The 26,317-nt window shown below is 48.2% G+C and overlaps 1 protein-coding gene across 6 annotated transcripts in view; it reads left to right on the top strand.

Moving 5' to 3' along the window:
* The first annotated feature begins 202 nt into the window (after positions 1–202).
* The window catches only part of CEP250 (centrosomal protein 250), a 53,069-nt gene continuing 26,954 nt past the window's right edge, over positions 203–26,317 (top strand). For 2 of the 6 annotated variants that reach the window (XM_035006191.1, XM_035006193.1), the window contains exons 1-18: positions 203–289; positions 9,108–9,397; positions 9,862–9,966; positions 10,861–10,943; positions 11,174–11,339; positions 12,059–12,165; positions 12,401–12,652; positions 14,627–14,723; positions 16,812–16,913; positions 17,446–17,607; positions 18,167–18,345; positions 18,702–18,884; positions 20,838–20,982; positions 21,824–21,970; positions 22,880–23,110; positions 23,999–24,192; positions 24,415–24,542; positions 24,741–24,910. In XM_035006191.1, the coding sequence (XP_034862082.1) occupies positions 9,212–9,397; positions 9,862–9,966; positions 10,861–10,943; positions 11,174–11,339; positions 12,059–12,165; positions 12,401–12,652; positions 14,627–14,723; positions 16,812–16,913; positions 17,446–17,607; positions 18,167–18,345; positions 18,702–18,884; positions 20,838–20,982; positions 21,824–21,970; positions 22,880–23,110; positions 23,999–24,192; positions 24,415–24,542; positions 24,741–24,910 (2,637 nt within the window). In that variant the 5' untranslated portion in view covers positions 203–289; positions 9,108–9,211. Of the gene's footprint in view, positions 290–9,107; positions 9,398–9,861; positions 9,967–10,860; positions 10,944–11,173; positions 11,340–12,058; positions 12,166–12,400; positions 12,653–14,338; positions 14,406–14,626; positions 14,724–16,811; positions 16,914–17,445; positions 17,608–18,166; positions 18,346–18,701; positions 18,885–20,837; positions 20,983–21,823; positions 21,971–22,879; positions 23,111–23,998; positions 24,193–24,414; positions 24,543–24,740; positions 24,911–26,317 lie in introns of those variants that run through there. The other 4 variants (XM_035006194.1, XM_035006192.1, XM_035006197.1 and 1 more) reach the window with 4 other exon arrangements.

The raw sequence follows: 26,317 nt of genomic DNA on the forward strand, positions 1-26,317 counted from the left end.
CTGGCCAGGGAATCTTACATCTCTTAATGTAATCTCACCGTTCGTTCTGGGCCACTCCAGTAAGTCGGCTGCCAGTACTCAACATGGCGGCAGGCCCCGAAGCGGCGCAATCCGCCTATGGGCCGCCTACTCGGGGGGCGGGGCTCTCCGCCGGGGCGGGAGCCTGGGGGGCGGGTTCTGGGCCGCGGCCGGGAGCTGGGCTCCCGCCCCCGGCCGGACCTTAGTGGCTGCATCTCCCGCTCGGGCGGTGAGGATCACGCTGGAAATCGCGGGAGCCGAGCGTGGTGAGGTGGGGCCTCAAGGGCAGGCGGGAGGTGCCTGGGTTAACGGTCCGAGGCCCAGAGACGCGCCCGCGAAGGGCGCCTTGTGGAATCCCGTTCGAGCCGCGGCTTCCCGTTCCCGGGGAGGGATCCGAGGCCCAGAGAGGGTCTCGGACCCGTCCTAGGGATTCCGGCCCCCTGCCTCCGCGTCCAGCTGCGGCCACCACTCTGGGCTCCAATTCCAGCAGAAAGGGATCTTCCCAACCCTCGTATCCAACAGCTGCGAGTCCGGGGGTGTCAGGAAAAGGCGCTGTGCTCTGCTGCGCGCGTCTCGCTCCCGCCTCCCAGAATTTTGCGGCTCCCTCTGCCCTTGGGGCTTTGCACGTGATCTGTCCTAAAGCCCAGTCGCATCCGCCGCCCATATCGCGTCCTTGGAAACAGTTCCAACCGCTTTCTGCAGGCGATGTTAATCCCGCTGCTTGGGTTTTTTGAACTCGTTGCACCGAGTTATTTTTCCTGCCCCTCTTGTACACCCGTGCACTTGGGGCGTTATGCCTTGCCTTTTTCATCTCTATATTACGGAGTCTGGCACATGATGATATTAATAATATTTCCTAAATAGTCACGAAGCGTCAAGTGCTACTAAATGCATTACATGCGAAGGCCCATATAGTCCTCGCAGCAATTTCATAAAGTGGGTTCTATGTCTTCACATTTTATGCATGAAGAAACTGAGGCATTCGTGGATCATTTTGCCTAGAGTTCCACAACTAATTAGTGAGTGGAGCTGGGAAATGCATTCTAGGCTGTGTGTCCCCAGAGCTTGTGATAATTTCACTGGATTGCCTTTGGGTTCGATAAATGTCTATTGAACTGGTTTTGATTTTAACCCCATGTGTTACGGTGGCCGCGGTTATGATGTGCATTGGACTGAGAGAGCTTGGAAAGGAGAATTAATGTTCCCAAATATTTAGAGTGAGTTTGTGACAAAATCCGGGCTAGAACTTACTGCCAGCACTCTGTTCCTTCAGGCACATCTTTGCTCCTTTTCCATCAGAGAGCTGCAGACCTAGACCTCATCATTTCGCAGCCTTTAGAAAGTACCCCTCACAGAGCTGTGATTTCATATTTCATGATTTAGGAGGCAGCTTAACGTAATGGATTAAGTCTAGAGTTTGGAAGCAGATTGGGGTTTCATGTTTGCTCGGCTACCAATCATTTATATCCCTTCCATTTTTTGAGCTTCATTTTTCTTGTCTGCAAAATGAAGACAGTGACCGTATCTCAGAGGTTTTTTTGTGAAAATTGCAAATAATTGTTTTGAGAGAGTAAAGTGCTATGTAAGGTACATGATCTGTTTTTTACGTTTTAGAGGGTTATAGAGCTGTGAGCGTTTTGTAGGACCATTGGTGATGTGGATCATGTTACCTAATGCCCTTATATTCTTTCATTCAGTCAGTCAAATATTTAATGAGTACCTGCTATATACCAGGCACTGTTTTAGGAGCTGGGAATATAGCAGTCAATAAAACTATTCTTGTACTTGGGAAATTTACATTCTTATAAGTATATTACACATAATCAGATAGGGACAGATAACACATGGTAAGGTAAATAGAAATACCAGTGTGTGTGGAGGGGCGGTGGTATTTTATATTTGGTGGTTGGGGAACAACTTTGGAGAAGGTGACACTTGAGCAGAGATCTGAACATGGTAAGGGAGCGAGCGAATCCAGAAGATAACTGGAGGAAGAGGCTCAGAGATGAGTGGGTGGCTTGGTGTGTTCCAAGCACACGCAGCAAGGAGGGCTGTGTGGCGGGAGAGGAGTAGGAAATGGAATTAAAACGATTGGAGGCTGGGATCAAATAATTAGGAGCCAGTAGGCCATGAGGATGGGTTTGGGTTTTCCTCTGAGTAGCCATTGGAGGGTTCTGAGTTGCATAATCTGTCACTGTTTTAAAAGGATCACTCCCTGATCACTCTGTTGAGAAGGAACAAATTCTAGAATCAAGAGTAGAAGCATTCCAACAGTACAGGAAGCTTTTGCAGTAGTGCAGAGTATTAATTCTCTATCGCCGGGCAAGAAATCACCCCCAAATTTAGCAGCTTGAAATAGCAATTGTTATCTCATACAGTTGTGGATTAGAAATCTAGGAATGGGGCACAGTCGGGTTAAGGCTCCGACTCTTGGTTTTGGCTCAGGTTGTGATCTCGGGGTTGTGGGATCCAGCCCTGCATCGGGGCTCCTTACTTGGGATTCTCTCTCCCACTCCCCCTGCCCCTCCCGCTCGTGCTCTCTCTCTCTCTCAAAATAAGTAAATCTTTAAAAAAAAAAAAAAAAAAGGAATCTAGGAGCAATTTAGCTGGGTGTTTATGGCTTAGGATCTGTCAGGAGATGGTAGTCAGGTTGATGGCTGTTCTGCTCCCAGGATGTTTCCTTACTGCTGGACCTTTTCATGGAGCTGTCTGAGTGTCCTCAGGACATGGTGGAGAGAGTGAAGAGAGAGAGGCCATAGTGCCTTTTATGAACTTTTCTTGGAAGTCATTTCTACTTTATTCAGCTTCATTAACTTTATTCCAGTTCCCACTCAAGGACAGAGAATAGGCTGTGCCTCTTGAAGGAAGGAATATCAAAGAATCTGTGGGCATTCCTAAAAGCCACCACACCAGGCAAGAGAGAGTGGCTTGGCTCAGGATGGTGGTGGTGGGGGTTTGAAAAAATAATAGGATCTGGTAGAGCCAACAGGATTTGCTGATAGATTGGTTACAGGTTGTGAGAGAATGGAGTAAATATGACCATAGGCTTTGGGCTTGAGCAGCCAGAAGGATGGAATTGCCATATACTGAAATGGGGAAGATTGGAGGAGCAGAAGTTCATTTTTGGACAGGTTAACTTTGAGGTGCTTGTTAGACACCCACGTGAAGAAGTTAAATAGGTGTCTGGACTTAGTCTAGGAGTGTGAAGTTCCAGAGGGAAGTGTGGCCTGGAGACCTAACATGGGGAGTCATGGGTGTTTAGGTGCTATTTTAAGTCATGAAACTGGATGAGGTTGCCCCGGAAATGAATGTAGATGGAGGAGAGGCCAGAAGCCTGAGCCCCGGGGCCTCTAACCTTGTTGGGGAGATGAGAAACCAGCAAAGGAGACTAAAGGGAGAGGCCAGAGAGGTGGGAGGAGAAAAGGGAGAGGCCCCACATGGGAGATTTATGGAAGGGGCCGCAAGCTATTTTTTTTTTTTCTAGTTCCCAAGTGTTATTCAAGAATTCATATAGGGGCGCCTGGGTGGCTCAGACGGTTAAGCGTCTGCCTTCGGCTCAGGTCATGATCCCAGGGTCCTGGGATCGAGTCCCGCATCGGGCTCCCTGCTCCTTGGGAGCCTGCTTCTCCCTCTGCTTCTCTCTCTCTCTGTCTCTCATGAATAAATAAATAAAATCTTTAAAAAAAAAAAAAAAGAATTCATATAAAATATTCCAGATAAATCAGTTTTAATCCTCATCTTCCTCCTCTCCCTCATCCTAGTTAATCTAGGATGTAATACAATCAATCACATAGATTATTCCCCTTCAAATATTTTGTGGTGGGATATTTCAAATACCTTTTGGAAAAAGGCACCTCAGAAGTTACAGTAATCTTGCTCTTGGTTACCCTCCACTGAGATTCCCAGCTTTTCCATTCACTTTGATTCTCTCTTGAAGAAATTGCTCAAAATTGGCAGCATCCATGATTTCATCTTCTACAAGTTGAGTCCGGTCGAGGGTAAACCTCAGAACTCGCTTTTTTTTTTTTTTTTTTTTTCCCCCCCCCCCTTCACCACGAGCTTTTTCATGGGTGCCATGGCGTAGTAGGGGCAGAAAACATACTAATTTTTTGTGTGTGGAATGAGAAACAGAAATTGTCTCTGCGGACAAACATATATAGTTTCTTTGCTCAGGAAGTAAAAAGTGTTGTGCCCTCAAGCATTTTTCCTTTTTTGCTGTATTTAATGATACTAGTCCCATCCTAGTCCTTGCAGTATATACACCTCCAAGTCTAGGTGGTGTTGCTTCTATTTTAAACTTTATTTAAATACCCCTTTTGGAGTATTTCCAAATACTAAACTAATTTAGTGAGGGGAACTAAACATAATGTATATCACTCTTCTGTTACGTTCCACCCTAGGTTCAGAGGTTACTGCTCCTTCCCGTCTGGTTCTTAGCAAAAGGAGGTCAATCTCGCTCCTCTCTGTATCATGGTGGCAGACTGCCAGGAACTGAGCTCCAATTCATAAGCATTTATGGGATAAGTTAATACATAAAAGAAGTGAATCTTTTTCCTTTTCCTGTCTATTCAGTGCTTTACAGTTTACAGAACTGCTGACATCCATGATCTCACGTGAATGCGATCCAGGCTGTTACCATTTGCCAACTACTGACCTTTTCCTTTGCTGGGGGGGATACTGAAACCGACCTTTCTTTTGGCGCTCTGCTAGTTTGTTCTCTGGGAGATCTGACAGAGTGTTAATAAAACAGTGCTGAAGTGCATCTTGAGGAAACTCAAAACTAAATCTCAATTTCAGAAAGATTTTGATGTAATTTTTCTCTGTGCGTTCCCTCTTTTTATTCTAGTTTTAATGAACTTAAGTTTTATGGGGATTTTGTTTTGTTCTGTTTTGATCGTAAAACACTTCAAATCATTTTTAAGATAAACTATTTTTAGGACAATTTTAGATTTATAGAAAAATTGCATAATACAGAGAGTTCCCATATGCCCTACACCCCATTTCCCCTATTAGTAATATCTTACATTTGTGGGCGCCTGGGTGGCTCAGTTGTTAAGCATCTGCCTTCGGCTCAGGTCATGATCCCAGGGTCCTGGGATCGAGTCCCACATCGGGCTCCCTGCTCGGCACTCTCCCACTCGCTCTCCCACTCCCCCTGCTTGTGTTTCTGCTCTCGCTATCTCTCTCTCTGTCAAATAAATAAATAAAATCTTTAAAAAAAAAAATCTTACATTTGTATGGTACATTTGCTACAATTCCAAATCATTTTTTGAGGTAAATGGAGCATATAAATAAAACATGAACAAAATGAAGTTACTGCATTTCTGGAGGCCTCAGTTTCCTTATCTATAAAACGGGAGGATTGGACTAAATTTTTAAATAGCTCTAAAATTTTTAAGTTATCTGAAGTAAAATAATCATATAATTCTTTTTTTCTTTTTTTTTTAAGATTTTATTTATTTATTTGAGAGAGAGAATGAGATAGAGAGAGCATGAGAGGGGGGAGGGTCAGAGGGAGAAGCAGACTCCCTGCCGAGCAGGGAGCCCGATGCGGGGCTCGATCCCAGGACTCTGGGATCATGACCTGAGCCGAAGGCAGTCGCTTAACCAACTGAGCCACCCAGGCGCCCAATAATCATATAATTCTAATATAATTCCACTTCTTTACTGGAGTATTACTATCACCTTCCCAAATAATGTACACATGTTAATACCAGCCTTTTTTAAAAAAAGATTATTTATTTGAGAGAGAGAGAGCACACATGTACAAGCAGGGGGAAGAGCACAGGGAGAGGGAGAGAGGAAGCCGACTCTGTGCTGAGTGCAGAGCCCAACGCGGGGCTCGATTTCACAACCCATGAGATCATGACCTGAGCCGAAACCAAGAGTCGGACACTTAACTGACTGAGCCACGCAGTCGCCCCTCCATGTTAACAGCGGCCCTAGCCTCATCCTAAGAGATGGTTTAGTATGAGAATTCTGGGGACTGTGGCAGAGCTGCCTGTGGAGATAGTAGGTTGAACTATATGACATTATCATTTTTGTAGGTTAAAAAATGGGCAAATATTGGCAATTTTGTATGGTTCAATCAGACATCGGGGGGTAGGAACTCCAAGGAGGGAGAGGGAGCCCTTGGGACCTCTGAGACTCCCAGTGCGTGCAAAAGCCCAGCACCAGCCCTCACAGTATCCAGAGAGAACGGGCCCATCAGGTCCCCTGAAGCAGCTCAGAGCTACTTTTGCTGCTGGCAGCGTTGGCAGCAAGAGTGGTTTCCCAGCAGGGTTGTGCTACAGCAAATGCTCAGTCTCTCCCTACATAGGGAGAGACTGAGCCAGCATTTCTCAGAGCCACGGTGAGCTGGTTGACACAGCCGTGGCGGAAAGAAGGGCAGAAAAAGAGGATCTTCGGAGTGCGGAGGAAGACTGCATTCACCCGGGTCAGAGGCTAGGAAGAGGCAGCCCGGGGTATTGGTGCCCCTCGACTCTTGTTGCTTTCTGCACTTTCCTTATGGGCTCCTACAGGCTCTTCTGTTGTCCGGGAGGTAACGTAGGTTAGTAAACAGAGTTTTCCTCCATAACTCTTACAAGAAAAGCAACAGCACAAGTGCAATGATAAATGACAACTAAAATCTGCTATCAGTGTGAGGGAGAGAATAGGCTGGGGCGGGTGGGGAGGTGGGGGGGGTGGAGACCAGTGAACCAGAGAGCATATGCCCTCTCTAAGGGGGCAAACACTCTTAACTGCAGCTGGTTGTTGCTTTGTAGGAATGCAGGTCACAAGTCACTAGGTATTGTGATTTTCCAAAGGAGTCAGAAGTGAGAATTTTTTTTTTAAAGATTTATTTATTTATTTGAGAGAGAGAGAGAGTGCACGTGCACAAGTGGGAGGGGCAGGGAAAGGGAGAGAGAATCCAAAGTGGACTCCGCGCTGCGCGCAGAGCCGGACTCGGGGCTCAATGCCACGACCCTGAGATCTTGACCTGAGCTGAAACCAAGAGTCAGCCCCTCAACTGTCTGTGCCACCCAGGCACCCCCAGAAATAAGAATTTTGTATGCATTCTCCCAGTGGTAAATATTTGTACCTTATTTGAATTCTTTTTTTTTTTTTAAGATTTTATTTATTTATTTATTTGACAGAGAGAGGAGACAGCGAGAGAGGGAACACAAGCAGGGGGAGTGAGAGAGGGAGAAGCAGGCTTCCCGCTGAGCAGGGAACCTGATGTGAGGCTCTATCCCAGGACCCTGGGACCATGACCCGAGCCGAAGGCAGACGCTTAACCTAACCCTAACCCTAACTCTAATTGAGCCACCTGGGCGCCCCCCCTAATTTGAATTCTTAAAAGCTTGACATAGGCCACATAATGGTTGAAAAGAACCAGCAGGCCACATTTGTAACCTCTGCTAAGGGTTTAGATCTGCCTGGAGTGAGGCCCACATGCATTTCTTCAACGTACTAATGATGGAAATTAATTAGACAGCTTCTGCTTTTGAGGAATTCACAGATTAGTAGAAAAGATAGACAATAATGATAAAATGTAATATAGTCATTAGGCTCGCTCTCTCTATTATATATATAGTTATGCATACAAATGTTATATATATATATATATGTAGTGTCATACATGTAGCTATAAAAGTGATCAATTCTTCCTGGGTACATCTGGGATGACATGATAGGAGGTGGCATTTGAGCCAGGATGTAGGAAATCAACAGTTTGGTGCATGAAAGGAATTTGGGGCCCCTGAAACTCCCACTGTATATGCAAATGTTAGATTTGCATTTGCTGTATATACTACTTTCTTCGGATGTTCACACTGATGGAATGCTGGCTGGACCAAGAGGGCAGCTCTAATATTCTATTTTCTTGATAGGTAATTGGGAAGACAAATATTCTTTAACCCTTCTGGTGGGTGTCTCATGTTTCAGGGTTAATAAAATAAGAACTCTAACCTACCCACCTCCTCCCAGGTTATCGTGTATTTTAGAGGCCTCAGAAACTCAGAGGTCACGTGGCTGGGAGCCCTCATCTTTGGATGAGGGCCTGAAAGGGAAATGGTATGTCTGAGATCCCAGAGCCCATTAGAGGCAGAGCTTGAATTGGCACCCCAAACCCTTCCTGACCACCATGCCTCTCCCAAGCTCTCTGCTTAGGCTGGTGTCCCTCCCTCCCCATCTCCCCTCTGCCCCTGTGGGTGGTCCGTTGCCCTGTTTTGGCCCAGCTCCTGCTGCGTGAGGAGGTTTGCTATCCTACTGAAGCTGATTCCTTCCCCCATGCCCCCCCCCCACCCCCACTCTCTTAATGGATTCCCGGCCTGAAATGCCTGCTACTCTGTTCCTTTGTCAGAGAGTCAGACTCTCTTATTTGCTTGTATTCAAATCCCTAATCAACCGAATGCCAACTATACGAACTTGGACAACTTGTTTAACCTTTTTAATTTCTTAACTGAGGCTTAACCTTTGTAAGCTTCAATTTCTTCATCCAGGTACAAAGAGTTATAATATTACCTACGCTGAAATGGGATAGGAAGGCATTGGAAGGTTCCAAGGTTCTTGTGATGACAAAATGACCTCGTACGGGTAAAGCACTTAACTGACTGACCCGTAGACATACTTGACAAGGATTAACTGTGGTGATGATGATTCACACAGTTCACAGACCACCGGATTGGGTTAAATGCCCTTCCACTGTTTTCCCTTACCGTCCTGTAACGTCTCTGTTATGATTACACAGACTTCATTGTGTTGTGATTGTGTCTTTCTCCCCTACTAGACTAGAACGCCTTCAGCGATTCCTTCCACAGATGGTTATTAGGCACTGTGCCAGGCACCAGGGATGGGTGGTAAACCAGGCGCTCTTGGTCTAGTGCAGAGTTCCAGAAGGCGTGCCAGAAAACACTGGTCCCTTAGCACCCCCCCCGCCTTAGAGATTAGGGTCCATGTTAGTATTTTAAAGGCTCTGATGGGTCCTGTCGTAGAGGAACCCACTTACTTTGCCCAACCCAGCTTTGTGAGACCTAGTGAGTATTTGATGAGTAAATTTGAATCACTTACACATTCCTTTCAACTCTTCTGTGTGCTTTGGTCCCCAGCTCAAGAGGAGGTCCAAGTGGCACAGCAATGATCAGAGACCTTACTGGGAGTGAGCAGCCTCTGGCTGCATAGGGGCCCGTGGGCTTAGCTGTCTGGTGCTCCCATGGAGACGGGAGGCCCTGGGGTGAACAGTATGAAGCCCCACGCGCTGCAGCTGGTGCTGGAGGAGCAGGTACTAGCGCTGCAGCAACAGATGGCGGAGAACCAAGCAGCCTCCTGGCGGAAGCTGAAGAGCTCCCAGGAGGCCCAGCAGAGGCAAGCAAGCCTCGTGAGGAAGCTGCAGGCCAAGGTGAGGCAGCGGCCTTTGCAGGGAGGCAAAGAGAACACGGCCGAGCACTAGGTGCTGAGGGGGATAAGGGTTCCAGGAGACAGAGCCCTGTGGTGGGAATGCCCCTAAACAGCCCCTCCTGTGATGCTCACAACTGCTCCATGAGAGATCTGTCCTTTTGCTTTTAAAGATGGCAGTCACGAGGGCTAAATGAGCTGTCTGTGTTTGCTCTCCTCGGCTACAGCTAGGACCTGGCCCTGTGTTTTCTGGTTCCAAAGCCTCCAATCTTACCTCTCCAATACCACAGGCATAGAGAGAGTATTATTAACCGACCAAATCGAAACGACAAGATGTTATGGCCTTACCCCACTGTTATCACCCAGACTCTGTTCACAGCAGGTCCGCCCCCGATCCTCCCGGGCGTTTGGTTTGGGCTGTGTGTTCCAGCCATGACCGTCACCCACACCCTGCTCTGTTGGCTTCAGGTGTTGCAGTACCGGACCTGGTGCCAAGAGCTGGAGAAGCAGCTGGAAGCCACCGGGGTGAGGGAGGCTGTTTTGTGTTCCCCGGAGTCCTCAGGGACTATACCTGTAAGGAAGGCCTTGTTTGCTGACTGAGGGAGGTTGGGGTATGATAAGGCCGCGTTTGGTGGAAGCCTCTCTCTCTCTTCAGCCCCTGGGAGCTTTATCACACAGATACTTTCATTGGATTGGCTATTCCAGGCCTGTCAAGGTGCCAGCCCTTGGCTCTCTGAGGACAAAATGCAGCTTCAGGAGATTTAACCAGACTGGAAAGGGTGTGGAATCAGAGGGAAGAAATGCATTTTTCCTCCAGAAGGTGTCACTGTTTATCTGTCTTAGATGTGGGCCTTAGCAGGCCTAAACATGTCTGTGGCAGAGGATTTATTTGTGCCGTTGGCTGGGTAGAACTGGCTTTGAAAAACCCATTGCCTTTGTTCCAGCTCCCTCTCTGCACCTTCTCACGTTACCCTCAGAAAAGTTCTCTCAGAGGAAGGGAAGAACCAAAATTTACTGAGCACCATTCTGTGTAGGCCAGGCACCGTTAGGCAGTCGTATATAATGACATCACTCGATCTATGAGGCAACTTTCTGAAAGGAACGGTGTCGCCTTCATTTTGTAGTGAAGACTGTGTGGCTCAGAGAAGTTGAATAACTTCCTGAGGTCCAAAATGTGGGATAGTAGAACTCAAGGCCGTTAGTGAAAACTCTACCTTACGCTTCTTGGGTTGAAAGCTCTTTTCACTACCCAACGCCATCTTTCAGGAGACGTCACTGGTCCACTTTTGGAGAAGGGGATGCAGTGGATTTACCTTCAGGATGGAGTGATTGAGAAAAGAGGCATATTGCTAACACAGCAGAGGAGGAATAAAAAGATAGCGGGTGGCTGCAGAAGGGGGCATCAGGGAATTGCTCTGAATGGTATTCTCCTCGGAGGTAAATATGGCTTGTTTCTGTCTGGCTAAGGGACCAACCCCTCAGAGGTGGGAAAGCGTGGAGGAGCCGAACCTGGAGCAGCTGCTGGTCCGATTAGAGGAGGAGCAACAGAGGTGATCAACCCCAAGTTCTCTGGCGGGGGCGATTCTGGTGGCCCGTGGGTCGAGAAGGCAGAGGGAGCACCTACGCCCTGAGCGCTAACAGGGCTCAAACCACAGACCTCAGCCTTAGCCCTCCAATTCCTGGCAATGGAAAATTCCAGTGTTTGTCATCTTACTCCGAGAGGTCCAAGGGTTGGATTAAGCCTTTATTTTGCACTTGCTCCTGCCCCTCCCCAGTGCAGGTGTGAGAGTCTAGCAGAGGTGAACACCCAGCTTCGACTGCACATGCAAAAAGCTGATGTGGTGAATAAAGCACTTCGGGAAGATGTGGAAAAACTGACAGTGGACTGGAGCCGAGCCCGGGACGAGCTAATGAGGAAGGAGAGCCAGTGGCAGATGGAGCAGGAGGTAGGAGGAACAGGAGGGCTTGCACTCTGGGGCCTGGTCCGCGCTGGAAAAGGGTACCTTCAGGACCTGGATGGAAGCTGATCTGTTGCTAGGGTCCCCGGCCCTCCTCCCCGCTCCTGCTGGTGGCTTTGCCCTGCTTCGGCTCTCAGCTGACTTCTGTCCTTACCTGCCTTGTCGAGGTTTTGCTGGCAGGTGGCATGACACTCAGAGCAGCTCTGTTCCTGCCTGAGGGACTAGCTTCAGTTCTAGAAGGATCTGAAAGCTTACTGACTCCCCTCTTCTGGAGGTCTACATGTCTAGATGCTAAGGAGGTAGCTGTTAAAACCGAATGGGGAAGAAAGGCCGGATACAGACCCTGGGGAATTTTCAGATCCCAGTGCAAGGAAACGAATGTTTCCTGAGCCTTTGCTGGGTGCCAGGTACTATGCTAGTCCTCACTGTAAGTCTGTGGTAATCATGGCAGTAGCAGCTGCTGTTTATCTTTTTCTAATCAGCTCGGAGGAGGGTCATATGCCATCTCAAACCCTTTGACCTCTTGACTACCACTGCTAGCTTTATTAAATGCTTCAGTGTGACCTGAATACAGACACCTGTTCATAAGCTATCTCCCGTAAGTCCCTCCTGCCCTCCCCCGAGTAGGCAGGAAGAATCCAGGACTCCTGTGCTGGCAAAAGACAGCCCTCTGCCCTTCGATATGACCTGGGTTTCTGAATACACAGTTCTTCAAGGGCTACCTGAAAGGGGAGCACGGTCGCCTTCTTGGTCTGTGGCGGGAGGTGGTGACCTTCCGACGTCACTTCCTGGAAATGAAGTCAGCTACTGACAGGTTAGTGTGGGGATAAGAAGGGAGGTTTGCCCCCACCGATTCTAGACTTAGGACAGGGGGCTGCTGTGGAAGCAGGGGACAGGGGTAGGGGGGGTGGAGGAGTGGGTGGGGAGGGATGATGTTGTTGGATTCAGATGATTTTCCGCAGACCTGCTTCTCAGGCTTCACTGGGCCTGATCTCCATGCTCTCTTCCCCCATCCCACTGGAGTCCGCTCTTTCCTTGCTTGTACTCAGAGACCTGACGGAGCTCAAGGCTGAGCATGTGAGGCTTTCAGGGTCCCTGTTGACCTGTTGTCTGCGCTTGACTGTGGGCGCCCAGTCTCGCGAATCTGATGGATCTGGGAGACTGGATGGGAGTGAGCCAACCCAGCTGCTGCTTCTACTAACCAAGACCCAGGAGCTGGAGAAGGAAGCCCATGAAAGGAGCCAGGAGTTAATACAGCTGAAGAGTCAGGGCGATCTGGAGAAGGCTGAGCTGCAGGATCGGTGAGATGGACTGGGGTCCTGGGAAGGGGTTGCTGAGGGTGTTGACTCTCATAGGGAGATAGAGCTGGTGCGGGTCGGGGGTTGTGAAGAGCGTTCCTCCCATCAGAGGGGAAGGAGAGATGCCAGACGGGAGTCTGGCTTGGAACCCAGTGCTACATGGGGCCATGTCACTGCCCTCTGCCCTCAGACTATCTTGCAGCTCAGTTTCTCTCCTGTTGATTTATGCAGCTAGCTGTGACTTTCGTCTGTCAACACCAAACTACTCCCATTCGCAGAACAGCCAAGCTCTTCCATGCTTCCCTGCCCTGGTACATGCTGACCTTAGGCTGGAACGCTTCCCTCCCTTCTGCCTCCACCTTATCCTTTAAGGCATGGTTCTGAGAAGCCTTCTCTGACCTCAGTAGCCTGTTAAATTTCTGTGCCCTGGTGTAGTCTTTTGACCTGCTTGCTACAGCATTAATCTCACTGTTTTTCTCTGATTATTTAGCTTCTTATTTTTGATTAGGTTCTTTTTTTTTTTTGGATTATGACAAAATAGATTTTTTAATAATAATAGTAAGAAGGGCAGGGACCTAAGCAAAGAGCCCCACTTGAATTTCTGGACGGGCTTGGGCTAGGGTTGTGTCACCACCTATTGGTGGTGTATGTAAATAGCAGTTTGTTTTGGTTTGGGTTGGGAAGGCACTGGGAACATAAGGTCAGAGACCATGGCTTAGTAAGCACTTAGTAAGTGCTTTGCGCTTCATCTGCCATATAGTAACATTCAATGAATGTTTGTTGAAAGATACAATGATTAAATGAGTGGCCATACAGTGATGAAGGCTCTTAGAGATGGTACAGAATAAAATTATTAAGACTTTGAAAAAAAAAAAGAATTTTAACTCCTGAATAACATTCGTTCAAGAAATATTTGTTTAGGGGCCCTGGCTGGCTCGGGAGAGCATGCACCTCTGGATCTTGGGGTCATGTGTTTGAGCCCCACGCTGGGTGTAGAGATTACTTAAAAAAAAAATCTTAGGGGCGCCTGGGTGGCTCAGTCGTTAAGTGTCTGCCTTCGGCTCAGGTCATGATCCCGGGGTCCTGGGACCGAGCCCCGCATCGGGCTCCCTGCTCAGTGGAAAGCCTGCTTCTCCCTCTTCCCCACTTGTGTTCCCTCTCTTGCTGTGTCTCTCTCTGTCAAATAAATAAATAAAATCTTTAAAAAGAAAATCTTAAAGAAGAAATATTTATTTAGCTACCCATATAATACCAGGCACTGAGCTCCAGGATATAGCATTAGGTGACAGTTGTATGATGATTTCCCTGAACTTTTTTTTTTTTTTTTAAGATTTTTATTTATTTATTTGACAGAGATACACAGCGAGAGAGGGAACACAAGCAGGGGGAGAGGGAGAAGCAGGCTTCCTGCTGAGCAGGGAGCCCGATGCGGGGCTCGATCCCAGGACCCCGGGATCATGACCTGAGCCGAAGGCAGACACTTAACGACTGAGCCACCCAGGCGCCCCGATTTCCCTGAACTTTGAAGTCAATATCACAGAGGTTGACCATAATCTCCCCCAAATTGCCCCTCCATTTTCCTCATCAGAGACCCTTGGGCTGGAGGGACGTTGGGACTGTCCCATTTGGCAACTCTGGTATTCTTATTGGCTTCAGGGTGCTTGACTTCAAGATCAAGCGGGGCCTGGAAGGGCCTGGTCCAGGGCTTTCCTTCAGCTCTCGGGCCCCCAAACACGAGTTCCAGCCTTGAGATGTGGTAAATCCCTGCATGTGTCTGAGTGGCTTTTGACTCCTCCCCTTGCCCCCAGTTCAAGGCTATAGCATCATGTGGTATTCAGGGAGTGCAGGGGCTGGGGGTGCCCAGGGGTCTCTGGGGGGCTGCAGTGGGAGTGTCTGTTGGGGCTGGGGTATGCTGCATAGTAGCTCTGTCCATCTCAGTGGGCCGCCCACATGACAGTGTTGTGCTCTTCTCTTCAGGGTGACCGAGCTCTCTGCCCTGCTGACCCAGGCTCAGAAGCAAAATAAAGATTATGAGAAGATGTTAGAGGCTCTGAGAGAGACCGTGGAGATCCTGGTACATGACCCTTTGTTCTGGAAAGTAGTTGGGAGTGGGCCTATGGGTTCCTTGTCCTTTATGGACAGATGATGCAGGATACCAGTTAAATATTCCTTGAATAAAAGCAAAAAAAAAAATAAATGTTGGCTGAATCTAAAAATTAATTAACTCATTCATTTATTCATTCATCAGTAAATACTGTGTACCGTCCCTACTGTATTCCTGGGGAAACTACCATGGCGTGCGCGTGCAGTGTGTCCTCATCAGAGAGAGTGGGCCACGCGTTATGAGGCACACTGGCAAAGGATGGGGATGTGTGAGAGATTCAAAACCTAGTCATATGGGAAACAACTGAGGAGTATGGCGACGGTCAGCCTGGAGAGAAAAGGGCTTGAGGAGGACATAATGGCTGCCGTCACAGATCTGCAGGACTGACAGCAGGGGAAAGAGTTGGCTTAGTTAACGTTGTCCAGCCAGCACAGGCAGTGTTGGTGACCAGAAGCTGCGGGCTGGTAGAGTTTGTCTAGCAACGAGAGCGGCTCAGTAGCTGAGCAGTCTGTCCTGTGGAAGAGTGAGGTTTGTGTCCCTGGCTTCTCATCTGCCAGAGATGTTACCAAAGGGACTCTGTAAGGTTGGGCTAGTTAAAACCTCTGACTTGATTCCACATTTCCTTTCGTTTCTAAGAATTTTCAGATCTCTCTCTTTAGGCAGATCCTGAATGACCATCTACATGCAAACCTCTAGTCTTCTTTTTTTTTTTTTTTTTTATTCTTCTGTTAATCCCCATACATTACATCATCAGTTTTAGATGAAGTGTTCCATGATTCATTGTTTGTGCACAACACCCAGTGCTCCATGCAGAATGTGCCCTCCTCAATACCCACCACCAGGCTAACCCATCCTCCCACCCCCCTCCCCTCTAGAACCCTCAGTTTGTTTTTCAGAGTCCATCGTCTCTCATGGTTCGTCCACCCCTCCGATTTCCCCCGCTTCATTCTTCCCCTCCGCTACCTTCTTCTTCTTCTTCTTTTTTTTTTTCTTAACATATATTGCATTATTTGTTTCAGAAACCTCTAGTCTTCTTATCCAAGCCGGGATCAGCGGGGACTCAGAGTTATCGATACCTTTTTGGTTCCTTCTGGTCAGAAATTTGCAAATTCAAATGTCCACGGTGCCCAGATAATGCCAAAGAGTGCAGTGGGTTCAGTTGTAAGGATTCCGGTTGTCCAGCACTGTCATAGTTTTGAGTACAATAGAGGACACTTGATCTCAATATTAAGGAAACGAGGAGGCGTCGTAGGGACCACGGGACCCCCAAAAATACATGTCTCCTCTGAGGGAGGCACCCACTGTTCAACCTCAGGAAATTATTGCTGTGTAGGAATGGGGGCTGGTGTGGCCCATCTGTTAACTTTTTGAGGAAAGCCAGAAAGTCAGCATTTCTCAATTCATAAAATCTCTTGAAATCTCTCAATTTATAAATGTTCAAGTTTTGTGCAGGCCAAAGAAAACATTGCCGCAGTTCTGTGTCTTCAGGCCTTCACTAACAATATGATCAAAAGGAACTGAGGACATCTTGACTCTTCAGGTTCATTGCCAGCTCCAGGGCTAGGGGTTTCTCTGGTCTAGCCTTAGGTCTCCAGCATTAATTTGCTGTTCGGAGACAACTGCCATCCTCTCTCCTATGATCCCTGACATTGATTAGTTTCTTTGTGCCAGGCACTGTGTTCAGTAATTTACAAGCATCTTTTTCATTTAAGCCTCAACACAAACCTGTGAAGTAGTTGCTGTTAATTACTCCTTTATTTAAGAGAAAAGAAGCTCAAAGAAGCAGTTGCCTAAGGTTGCTAAGCTAGGACGTGATAGAGTAAGAACTCCATTCTAGGCAATCCAGTTTCGAGCTCTGATTCACTTACTCCGAGCTCTTACTCACCACATCACACTGTCCTCAGAGTCCCTCCCTGGGACAACAGTAGCATTCACGTGTGGTCAGGGAAAAAGTAGGGTTGACCAAAGAGACAGAATGAGATTCCGGTTGATTTGGGGCCTGGAACGGTAGATACTTCCGCGAGTTTGGCTCACAGCTCTATCTTGTTCCCTGTTCAGGAGGCAAATCATGCAGAATTAATGGAACGCGAGTCATCTCTCAGCAGGAATGCCCAAGAGGAGAAGCTGTCTTTACAGCAGGTGATCATGGATATAACCCAGGTACTGGTAAGCCTTCTGTTTGTGGAAACCGGGTCATGGCTTACGCCTCTGCAGGCCTCAATGTCCTCTTAGTTGTGCCTAGATTTCCACACTCTGAGACGTTTGGGCTTAGGGTCTTTGAGGAATGAGTTCTCTGAGTGTGTCTGAAGACTGGCACCCTAAGGGATAGCTAAGCATTCACATGCTGGCCCCGCCTGCTGGAACAGGCCCTCTTCCTTATTGCCACCTGCAAGTCTCAGGCCAGTGGCTGGATTCTGGTCTCTGTTACGTCAGTATCCTCTCCTTTCTTCATTTCTTCATTTATTATTTCTCAGAGAGTGCTCTAGCCTTGTTGCTAGTCCTAGGTTTGGGTGACCAAAGGTGAGGAGTTGGAGGACGCAATCCTTTTTGCTCTCAGATACCCTCCTCCCACCCGCAAGGGAGAGGATGTGAGAAGGAAAACGTCACGTTTGTCCAGGATGTAGTGTTAGTCTTCCATGTGGACTCTAGGCCTTGGTGAGTAGGGTAGCGACTCTGCTGTATTGGGTTTCAGGTCATGGTGGAAGAACGGGACAATATGGCCCAAGGCTGTGGTCAAGATTGCTCCTTGGAGTTGGACGCTCGTGGCTTCTCCTCGCAGTTTGATTCCCAGGACCCAGACAAGGCCCTTACTCTGGTGCGTTCAGTGGTGACTCGAAGACGCCAGGCTGTGCAGGTGAGGACCCCACCATTCCTCCTCAGCCACGGGTGTGGGTGTCTGAACTGATCTGTGCCCCAGGTACCCTCCTCTCCTGGACTGCCCCTTTCACTATGTTGACCAGTTATGAGGTGTTTGGTCAACACTCCCGAAGTGCTCATTAGAATCTCCATGTCTGCCCAGTTGTGCTTGTGGCTAATGGGCACACTCTGTGTGCCCAGTGGTACGCTTCACTTTGCATGCCATCTTCCTATAGCACTACACAAAGATAGGCAACCAGAGCCCTGGGAGACCATAGGTAAGTGTCCCCGACTCTGAGGGTCCCAGCCACACTTAACCATCTCCGTGACGGCCCCTTACCGCACATCTGAAGATGAGGGACCCTGAGACTCCAGGCACCACAGAAGTCCAGTAATCTCTGATCCTCTGTCTTCTCGACTGGCCACATCTCTGTTCTTCGCTCACCCTTGTACCAGCCCTCAGCCCCGTCGCCCAGCCCCACTGTCAGGCTTCTGACACCCCTCCTTCACTCTGCCCTCTTGCTCACCATCTCACTTCTGTCACTCTCCCTCCACAGGACCTGAGGCAGCAGCTTTTGGGCTGTCAGGAAGCTGTGAGCTCCTTGCGGCAGCAGCATAATCAGTGGGAGGAGGAGGGCGAGGCCTTGAGACAGCGGCTGCAGAAGCTCACCGGGGAGCGTGACACTCTGGCAGGGCAGACCGTGGACCTCCAGGGAGAGGTGGAGTCTCTCAGCAAGTGAGCAGCGGGCTGTTCATCCCCCCCACCTCCTCCCCGGCTCAGTCCTCATCCAGCCATTTACCCACTCCCTGCACGTTTCTGGTTGCCTAACCCTGCTGTCCCTGACACCCAGGGCTATCTTGCTTTGTGTTCTGCTTATTCCTGCTCACTCACTTTGGGGTCTTTTTGATGATTAAGAAACAACAACAGCAACAACAACAACAACAACAATAACAAAGCAGTTTCCTGCTCTAAAGGGAAGATGAGATTTTTAAAGGAAACAGACACCTCTCTCCTTTGATCCTGTGATGTCTGCTTCCAGGAAGGATTTGAGGCTCCAAGGTTTCTGCTCATCTGTGGTCTCCTTGTTCCAGGGAGCGAGAGCTCCTGCAGAAGGCCAGGGAGGAGCTGCGGCAGCAGCTGGAGGTGCTGGAGCAGGAGGCGTGGCGGCTGCGGAGGACAAACGTGGAGCTTCAGCTGCAGGGGGACTCTGCTCAGGGTGAGAAGGAGGAGCGGCAGGAAGAGCTACACCTGGCCATCCGTGAAAGGGAGCGCCTGTAAGTGGGCCCAGCCCCCTCCTCCCTGGGGCTTGGTTTTCCCTTCAATCCCACACCCTCCTCCACCCATTCCCAACTTGAAGAAAGTGGAGTAAATTGAAGCCTGGCGTGCAGTGGGTTCGCATTAGCTTCCTGCCCCTTCTTTCGCAGAAAGATGAATACAGGAGGTTCAGCCTGGCTTTTCTGAGCACTGCTAAGGGCTGAGACACCGCGGGGGTACAGAAACAAATAAGACACAGGCCCTGATCTCAAGCAGTTTGCAGTCTAATGGGGGAAACAGACAAACAGCAAACTGTGGCATGAGGCCAAGTGAAGTATGAGTGAAACAGAGCTTCCAGCTACGGCCTTTGGGAGCATGGGAGTGACAGTTAATAATTGAAAGTCTCATGGAGGAGAGAGGGTGGCCTTTGAGCTGGGCCTTGACGTATTTTGATTGGTAGAGAGTGGAAGAGGGGCGAAAGGGGCAGATTAGCAAAGAAAAGGAGGTTCACGGCATGGTCAGAGTAGTAGGCTAGGCTGGCTGAAGGGTAGGATTTATCCCAGGTGGTAATGGGAAATGAGTTGGTCAAGAAAGGGAATTTCAGAATCAAGAGACCTAGCGAATCTATGAATTCCTCTATATAATGTCATAGAAAAAGCAAGGACTTTCGAGCTGGCGAAAGCTTGGTTAAAATTATGGCTCCGCCACTTGGGCAGATTATTTTAGTTGTGAAAAGGGGATGTTAGTATTTACCTTGAAGGATCACTGGGAAGGTTAGAGTGCTGTTTTGCAAAATGCTGGCATAGAGCCTGGCATGTGGTAGGTCTTCAGTAACTGGTAGCAGGGACTGTGTTCTTCACCTCTGGTAGATCCCCATCCTCTCCTGCGCTCTTGCTCCTTGCAGTCGGTAGGCACGAATAATGGAATCTTGGAGAACTGCTATAAGGATCATGACTCATGCAAGGAATGGTCTCCCCTGTACCAAGGAGAAGAATAGACAACCCACAAAGATAATTATATGTTTTTAAATTTAATTAGTGTGAATTGAGCACACATTTATCAATATTTATTATGATCTGAAAGTCAAAACTATTTAAAAAACTATTAAACTATTAACTATTTAAACTATTTAAAAAGACGAACACAGGGGTGCCTGGGTGGCTCATTCGGTTAAAGCACCTTTTCGGCTCAGGTCATGATTTCAGGGTTGTGAGATCGGGCCTTGCGTCGGGCTCCGCGCTGGGCATTGGAGCCTGCTTAAGAGTCTCTCTGTCCCTCACCTTCTGCTCCTCCCCTTCCTTCCTCTAAAAACTAAATAAATAAATAATAGACAAACACAGAGATCCTCCTCTCTGTTTCATCCATCCCATTTCCCTTCCTTCTGTAGGCAACCACTTAAATTGCTTTCTTTTTTTTTTTTAAGATTTTATTTATTTATTTGACAGAGAGATCGAGAGAGAGTACAAGTGGGCAGAGAGGCAGGCAGAGGGAGAGGGAGAAGCAGGCTCTCCGCTGAGCAGGGAGCCCGACGCGGGGCTCAATCCCAGGACCCTGGGACCACGACCTGAGCCGAAGGCAGCCGCTTAACCGACTGAGCCACCCAGCCGCCCCTTAAATTGCTTTCTTGTTTATCTTTCCAGCTGCTTCATGCAAATACATGCATATATTCTTTTTTATAACTAAATTTTATTTTTTTTATTTTAAGTGAGCTCCACCTCAACATGGGGCTTGAACTCATGACCCTGAGATTCAGAGTTTCATGCTCTACCGACAGAGCCAGCCAGGCACCCCTATGCATATTCTTATTTCTCCCAATGTCTGGCTTTTTTCACTTAGTATGTCGTGGAGGGTTGGTTGGTTTTTAGAGACCTTCTTCATTCTTTTGCATGGCAAAGGTCATCACACTCCTGTTACCTTTTGGAGTGTGGCCACTCCCTGAGATTGCCCCCAGCCTCCTCTCCTTCCTATCCTAGTCAGGAGTCACTGGCGGGCCTGGAAGCCAAACAGTCAGAATCGCTCAGTGAGCTGATCACTCTTCGGGAGGCCCTGGAGGCAAGTCGCCTGGAAGGAGAGCTGCTGAGGCAGGAGCAAACAGAAGTGACTGCGGCGCTGGCCAGGGTGCGTGGGCCTCCACCCCTCGCTTGCTGGGGGTGGGGAGGGGGCTTAGAAAGTTGTGTTTCTAGGCAAAGGGCATGCAGCCTGCTTCATTCTTCACCTTCCCAGCCACGACCCTTCGTATTCCCTGCATCACTTACTTGCCTCTGCTTTTGGCTCCTGTCCCTCCTAATGTACTCTCTACGTTGGGGTTAGAATGGTTTTCAAAAGTGTAAATCCGGTAACATTGGCCTCCTTCCTGTAACCATTCAGTGGCTTCCGAGCTGCTTGGGGACACGTTCAAAGCCCTTTGCATCTGCCCCAAACTGCTTCCAGCCTCCTCCTCTCTCCATATCCTGTGCTAACTCCCTATTCCACCTCAGCTCCTGCCACTCAGCACTGATTACATCCTCAGCTTCGCCCTGCTCTTTCATGACTCTGCTGCTTCTGGAGTCCTCCTCCCTTTGCCTGGACTGCGTCTTTCCTCTCCCTCTAAGCACAAATTCTTCCTCCTCTCTCAATACCCACCTTCATTGCCAGCTCTTCTACCAAGCACTTTTGATTCCCCCAAACTGAATAAACGCTTTCTTTGAGTTTCCAGAGCACTGGGTGCTTACATTGTCTACGAAGTCATTGCAGTTCTAGTTGTTTGTACATCCTGGTGTCTGTGCTTCTGTACTGTGAGCTCCGCTCCTACTTCTCGATGATTGAATGAGTGAATGAATGAGGGAAAACTTGTTTCGAATGTAAGGGAAGGCATGGTCTGATCTCTGTACCAGGACAGCAGCAGGTGCTGGGGACGTGAGCTGCTCACCGTGGCGAGGGAGCTGGCACAAGACAGTCCTTTAACTCTCTTTGTTTTTAGGCAGAACAGTCCGTTGCAGAGCTGTCGAGTTCTGAGAACAGCCTGAAGGCCGAGGTCGCCGATCTTCGGGCTGCCGCTGTCAAGCTCAGTGCCTTAAATGAGGCTTTGGCCTTAGATAAAGTTGGATTGAACGAGCAGCTTCTCCAGGTGAGCAAAGACTTCTCCGATCCACAGGGTAGGTCTGCGCCCTGACAGAAGGCAAGCCAGTGACTGATAAAGCTGATGCCTATGACAGGGGAGAGTCCGTAATAGATTAGCCCAAGACAGATCAGCTCCCACATATGGTCCTGAAATGAGCAAAAGGAACATTGGTGGTGCAGAGGACAGCCAAGACTATAAGGCCTGAGCTTAGCCATTAAAAATAGTTCCGTTTTGGGCGCCTGGGTGGCTCAGTTCGTTAAGCGACTGCCTTCGGCTCAGGTCATGATCCTGGAGTCCCAGGATCGAGTCCCGCATCGGGCTCCCTGCTCGGCAGGGAGTCTGCTTCTCCCTCTGACCCTCCTCCCTCTCATGCTCTCTGTCTCTCATTCTCTCTCTCTCAAATAAATAAATAAAATCTTAAAAAAAAAAAAAATAGTCCTGTTTCACACCTCCGGCAGAACCACCTTTGGGCTGTAGAGTAAAATCACCAGGGCCCGTGTCCTCTGGAAGGAAGACTAGGTGTTTAATCCCATTGCATGAGATAACAGCAATCACCAGAAAAGGATCTGCTGAAGAGCCTACATCTCAAAGAATCTTCTCTAGAGGTTGCAAATTAACATGTCTCTTCACTACTCCTGTTACCTTGAGCCCTAGAAATGTTTCAGATTCCCTTTATTCTGAATTCTGAGAGTAGGGTTTTTGCCTTTTTAATCACCATGCCCAGCATCAACCCATCCAGTACCTAGAATACAACAGGCACCAGAGCAAATGAACACATGGTCCCCCTCTCGTATAAGGCCCTCCTGTGTTCCTCTTTGGAGAATAGAGTCACATCTCACTTGGATTTCTGTCTTAGCACTTGATCCATAAACTGTAACCATTTGTCCTTGATGCCTTTCCCATTTTGACCAGTAGTTAGAACAGGAGAACCAGTGTGTGTGCAGCAGAATGGAAGCAGCAGAGCAAGCGGGAAACACTTTGCAGCTGGGCCTGGCAGAGGCCGAGAGGAGCAGGGAAGCCCTTCAGGAACGGAACATTCACCTGGAGGCTCAGCTGCAGAAGGCGGAGGAGAGCGGGGCTGAGCTGCAGGCCGATCTCAGGGGCATCCAAGAAGAGAAGGAAGAAATTCAAGAGAAACTAAGTGAGGTGAGAAGACAAAACTGATTCCATCACACTAAGGTATCGAACGTACTCATCATAAAAAATGAGAACTCTAGGGGCGCCTGGGTGACTCAGTCATTAAGCGTGTGCCTTCGGCTCAGGTCATGGTCCCATGGTCCTGGGATCAAGCCCCGCATTGGGCTCCCTGCTCCACAGGAAGCCTGCTTCTCCCTCTCCCACTTCCCCTGCTTGTGTTCCTGCTCTCACTGTGTCTTTCTCTGTCAAATAAATAAATAAAATCTTTAAAAAAATAAAAAATAAAAAAAAAAGAAGGGTCAGAGAGAGAGGGAGAGAGACACTTAAGCAGACTCCATACTGAGCCCGGAGCCAATGTGGGGCTCAGTCTCACAACCCTGAGATCATGACCTGAGGCGAAACCAAGAGTCAGACACTTAACCGACTGAGCCACCCAGGCGCCCCTATTCCTCCATCTTTTACCAAAATGTCTAACACATAGCAACAACTCAGTAAATTTTTTTCTGAACCAGTGACTCAGCTCAAAGGTCATCTTTCTCCTCTACCAAACTTCTCCCTGCCCTAAAAATGATAATCTTCCTTCCCAGAGTCCCTTTCTCAGAGACTGATCAGTTTCTTCCTGATGTTTTGTGTGTCTTACTACTTAGGACTAAAAGCTCCTTAGAGGTAGTTCTCTTGCAGCCCTAACACACAGGGTCTTGCACAAAGGAGAGCATGCTTCCTGGGCTGGAAGTTCTATAGGTTGATGCAGGAAGTAGTATTTGTATGAGCAAGCAATCATCAGGACTCACAGAGCTGGGTCCAGAACCTCTGAAGGGCCAGTGGCCCTAACCTGGTGATCGCAACCCGGGGGAGATCCTGCCTCCGCTCTGTATCTTGCCGATTTCTTCCTCTCAGGCACGTCATCAGCAGGAGGCAGCCTTAGCTCAGCTGGAGCAGCTGCATCAGGAGACAAAGCGACAGGAAGAAGTGCTTGCCCGGGAAGTCCAGGAGAAGGAGGCCCTAGTACGGGAGAGAGCAGCCCTTGAGGTGCGGCTGCAGGCTGTGGAGCGAGACCGGCAGGACCTCTCTGAACAACTACTGGGGCTCAGGTAGGGCCCAGACCCAGTTCGGCCAAGGGCAGAGGGAGCATTGTGAGGCAAGGGGTAGCCAAACTGAGTTCCCTGCCCAAAGTATATGGGTCCTAAATGAGTTATGAGTGTATAATTGCCCCCTAATTTCTCTGAGTAGTCAGTACTTAGAACCCAACTCCTCTTAAGGAAAGTTAAGGGGCTTGATGGGTAAGAACTCTTCCTGATTCCTAAACCTGACAGTTCAGCCAAGGAGCAACTGGAGAGCAGTCTGTTTGAGGCCCAACAACAAAATTCTCTGATAGAGGTCACCAAGGGGCAGCTGGAGGTCCAGATTCAAACGGTCACTCGCGCCAAGGAAGTCATTCAAGGTGAGACCCCAACTGGGGTGGGGACACTTCATTCCATGGGGATGTGGAAAGCCAGGAAGGCAGTGGGAAGTTATCTGAGGTCCTTCCCTAGCCAGGCCCAGGGCCTCCGCAATGGGAGTTGTTCCTGAGATCTGGGGAGAGGGGTGAAAGGAGGAGGGCAGAGGCCTAGTGCGAGATCACCTGTGTCTGGCATCTCAGGGGAAGTGAGGTGCCTGAAGCTGGAACTGGACACCGAGCGGAGCCGGGCAGAGCAGGAGCGGGAGACAGCATCCAGTCGGCTGGCCCAGGCTGAGCAAGAGGGGCAGACTGCCCTGCAGCAGCAGAAGTCCGCCCATGAGGAGGAGGTGAACCGGCTCCAGGAGAAATGGGTGGGTCATGGATGTGGCTGGGGACAGGAGAGGCAGACATGGCCTCCCTCCCGTGAGTACTCCACCTGCTGACTCTTGGGCCAGATATTGCTGCTTTTAAGAGTGAAATCTGAATAGGACTAACCTAGTCACCAAGATGCAAAAATCCAGTTTCTAGCTGTAAATGAGTAATATATGGAGAACCCTGAGAACAATTTCTGACATAGAGCAAGCTCTATATTTGTGTTAGCTGTTATTGTTGTTGTTTTGCTATGTACAGAGAATTAAGCATGGATTCTGGGATTTAGGATTGTTAAACTGGCCCCAGGATGTAAAGGGAGCAGAGGAATGCCTCGGACCCCTTCTTGCCCAATTCAGAACTGTATTTCTTTTGTCTTTTAATTATATAATTTAGTCCATTTGCTTTGATTGTCACTATAGGTATATTTGGATTTATTTCCACCATCCTTTGCTATTTTTCCTGCCTTTTTATATCTTTGGGATGGGAAAGTCACCTTTCTTAACTTCTTTTAGAGAGTTGAATTGGATGATTAAGTTGTAGTCTTTTCTCAGTTCTTTTTTTCTATTACTTTGGATCGTATATTCTCTAATTTTAAATTTTTTTTAGTTGTTCCTTTTAATATTTAAAAATATGTACTTAAGGGGTGCATGGATGGCTCAGTTCCCAGGGTCCTGGGATCGAGCTCTGTGTTGGGCTCCTTGCTCTGTGGGAAGCCTGCTTCTCCCTCTCTCTCTGCCTGCCACTCCCCCTGCTTGTGTGCTCTCTCTTTCTCTGTCAAATAAATAAAATCTTTACAAAAAAATACGTACTTAATAAAATCTCAAGTTAATCGGTATGTTTACCATTTTCCTGAATGACACAGGGACCTCAGAACATTTTACCTAACATTCGGTCCTCCTGACCCATATACTCTTTTATGCAATGTGTTTTAACTAGTTTGTTAACACCATAAATTATTTTGACTTTTTGTTTTATACAGTCAATATTTGTTTAGATACACTGAAAAAATGACGTTTTTTTACACTCATCATTCCTCCTTGCATATCAGACTTTCTATTTAGATTTATTTTCCTCCTTGAAATAGAATTTCTTTGGTGAGGGTCTGTTGGTAGTTCATTGTCTGAAAACATTCCATTTTACTTTTATTCTTGCAGGATAGTTTCACTGGGTATAAAATTTAGGATTATTGTTATTTTCTCTTAACATATTGATTATTCATTTGTTGGTATCAAGAAGACCCTGATTAGTTGTGTGTCAGACCTTCTTACGGTAACCTCCGTGTATCTTAACTCTTACATTTTTCATGTTCATTTTTCTTTTTCTATATTGTGTTGTAGATGATTTTTTCAGATCTGTTCTCACTAACTCACCTTTCAGCCATGTCTAATCTGCTATGTAGTCTTTTT

The sequence above is a fragment of the Mirounga leonina genome, unplaced genomic scaffold, assembly GCF_011800145.1.
Source record: "Mirounga leonina isolate KUSES-001 unplaced genomic scaffold, KU_Mleo_1.0 Mir_150, whole genome shotgun sequence".
Taxonomy (NCBI): Eukaryota; Metazoa; Chordata; class Mammalia; order Carnivora; family Phocidae; genus Mirounga; species Mirounga leonina.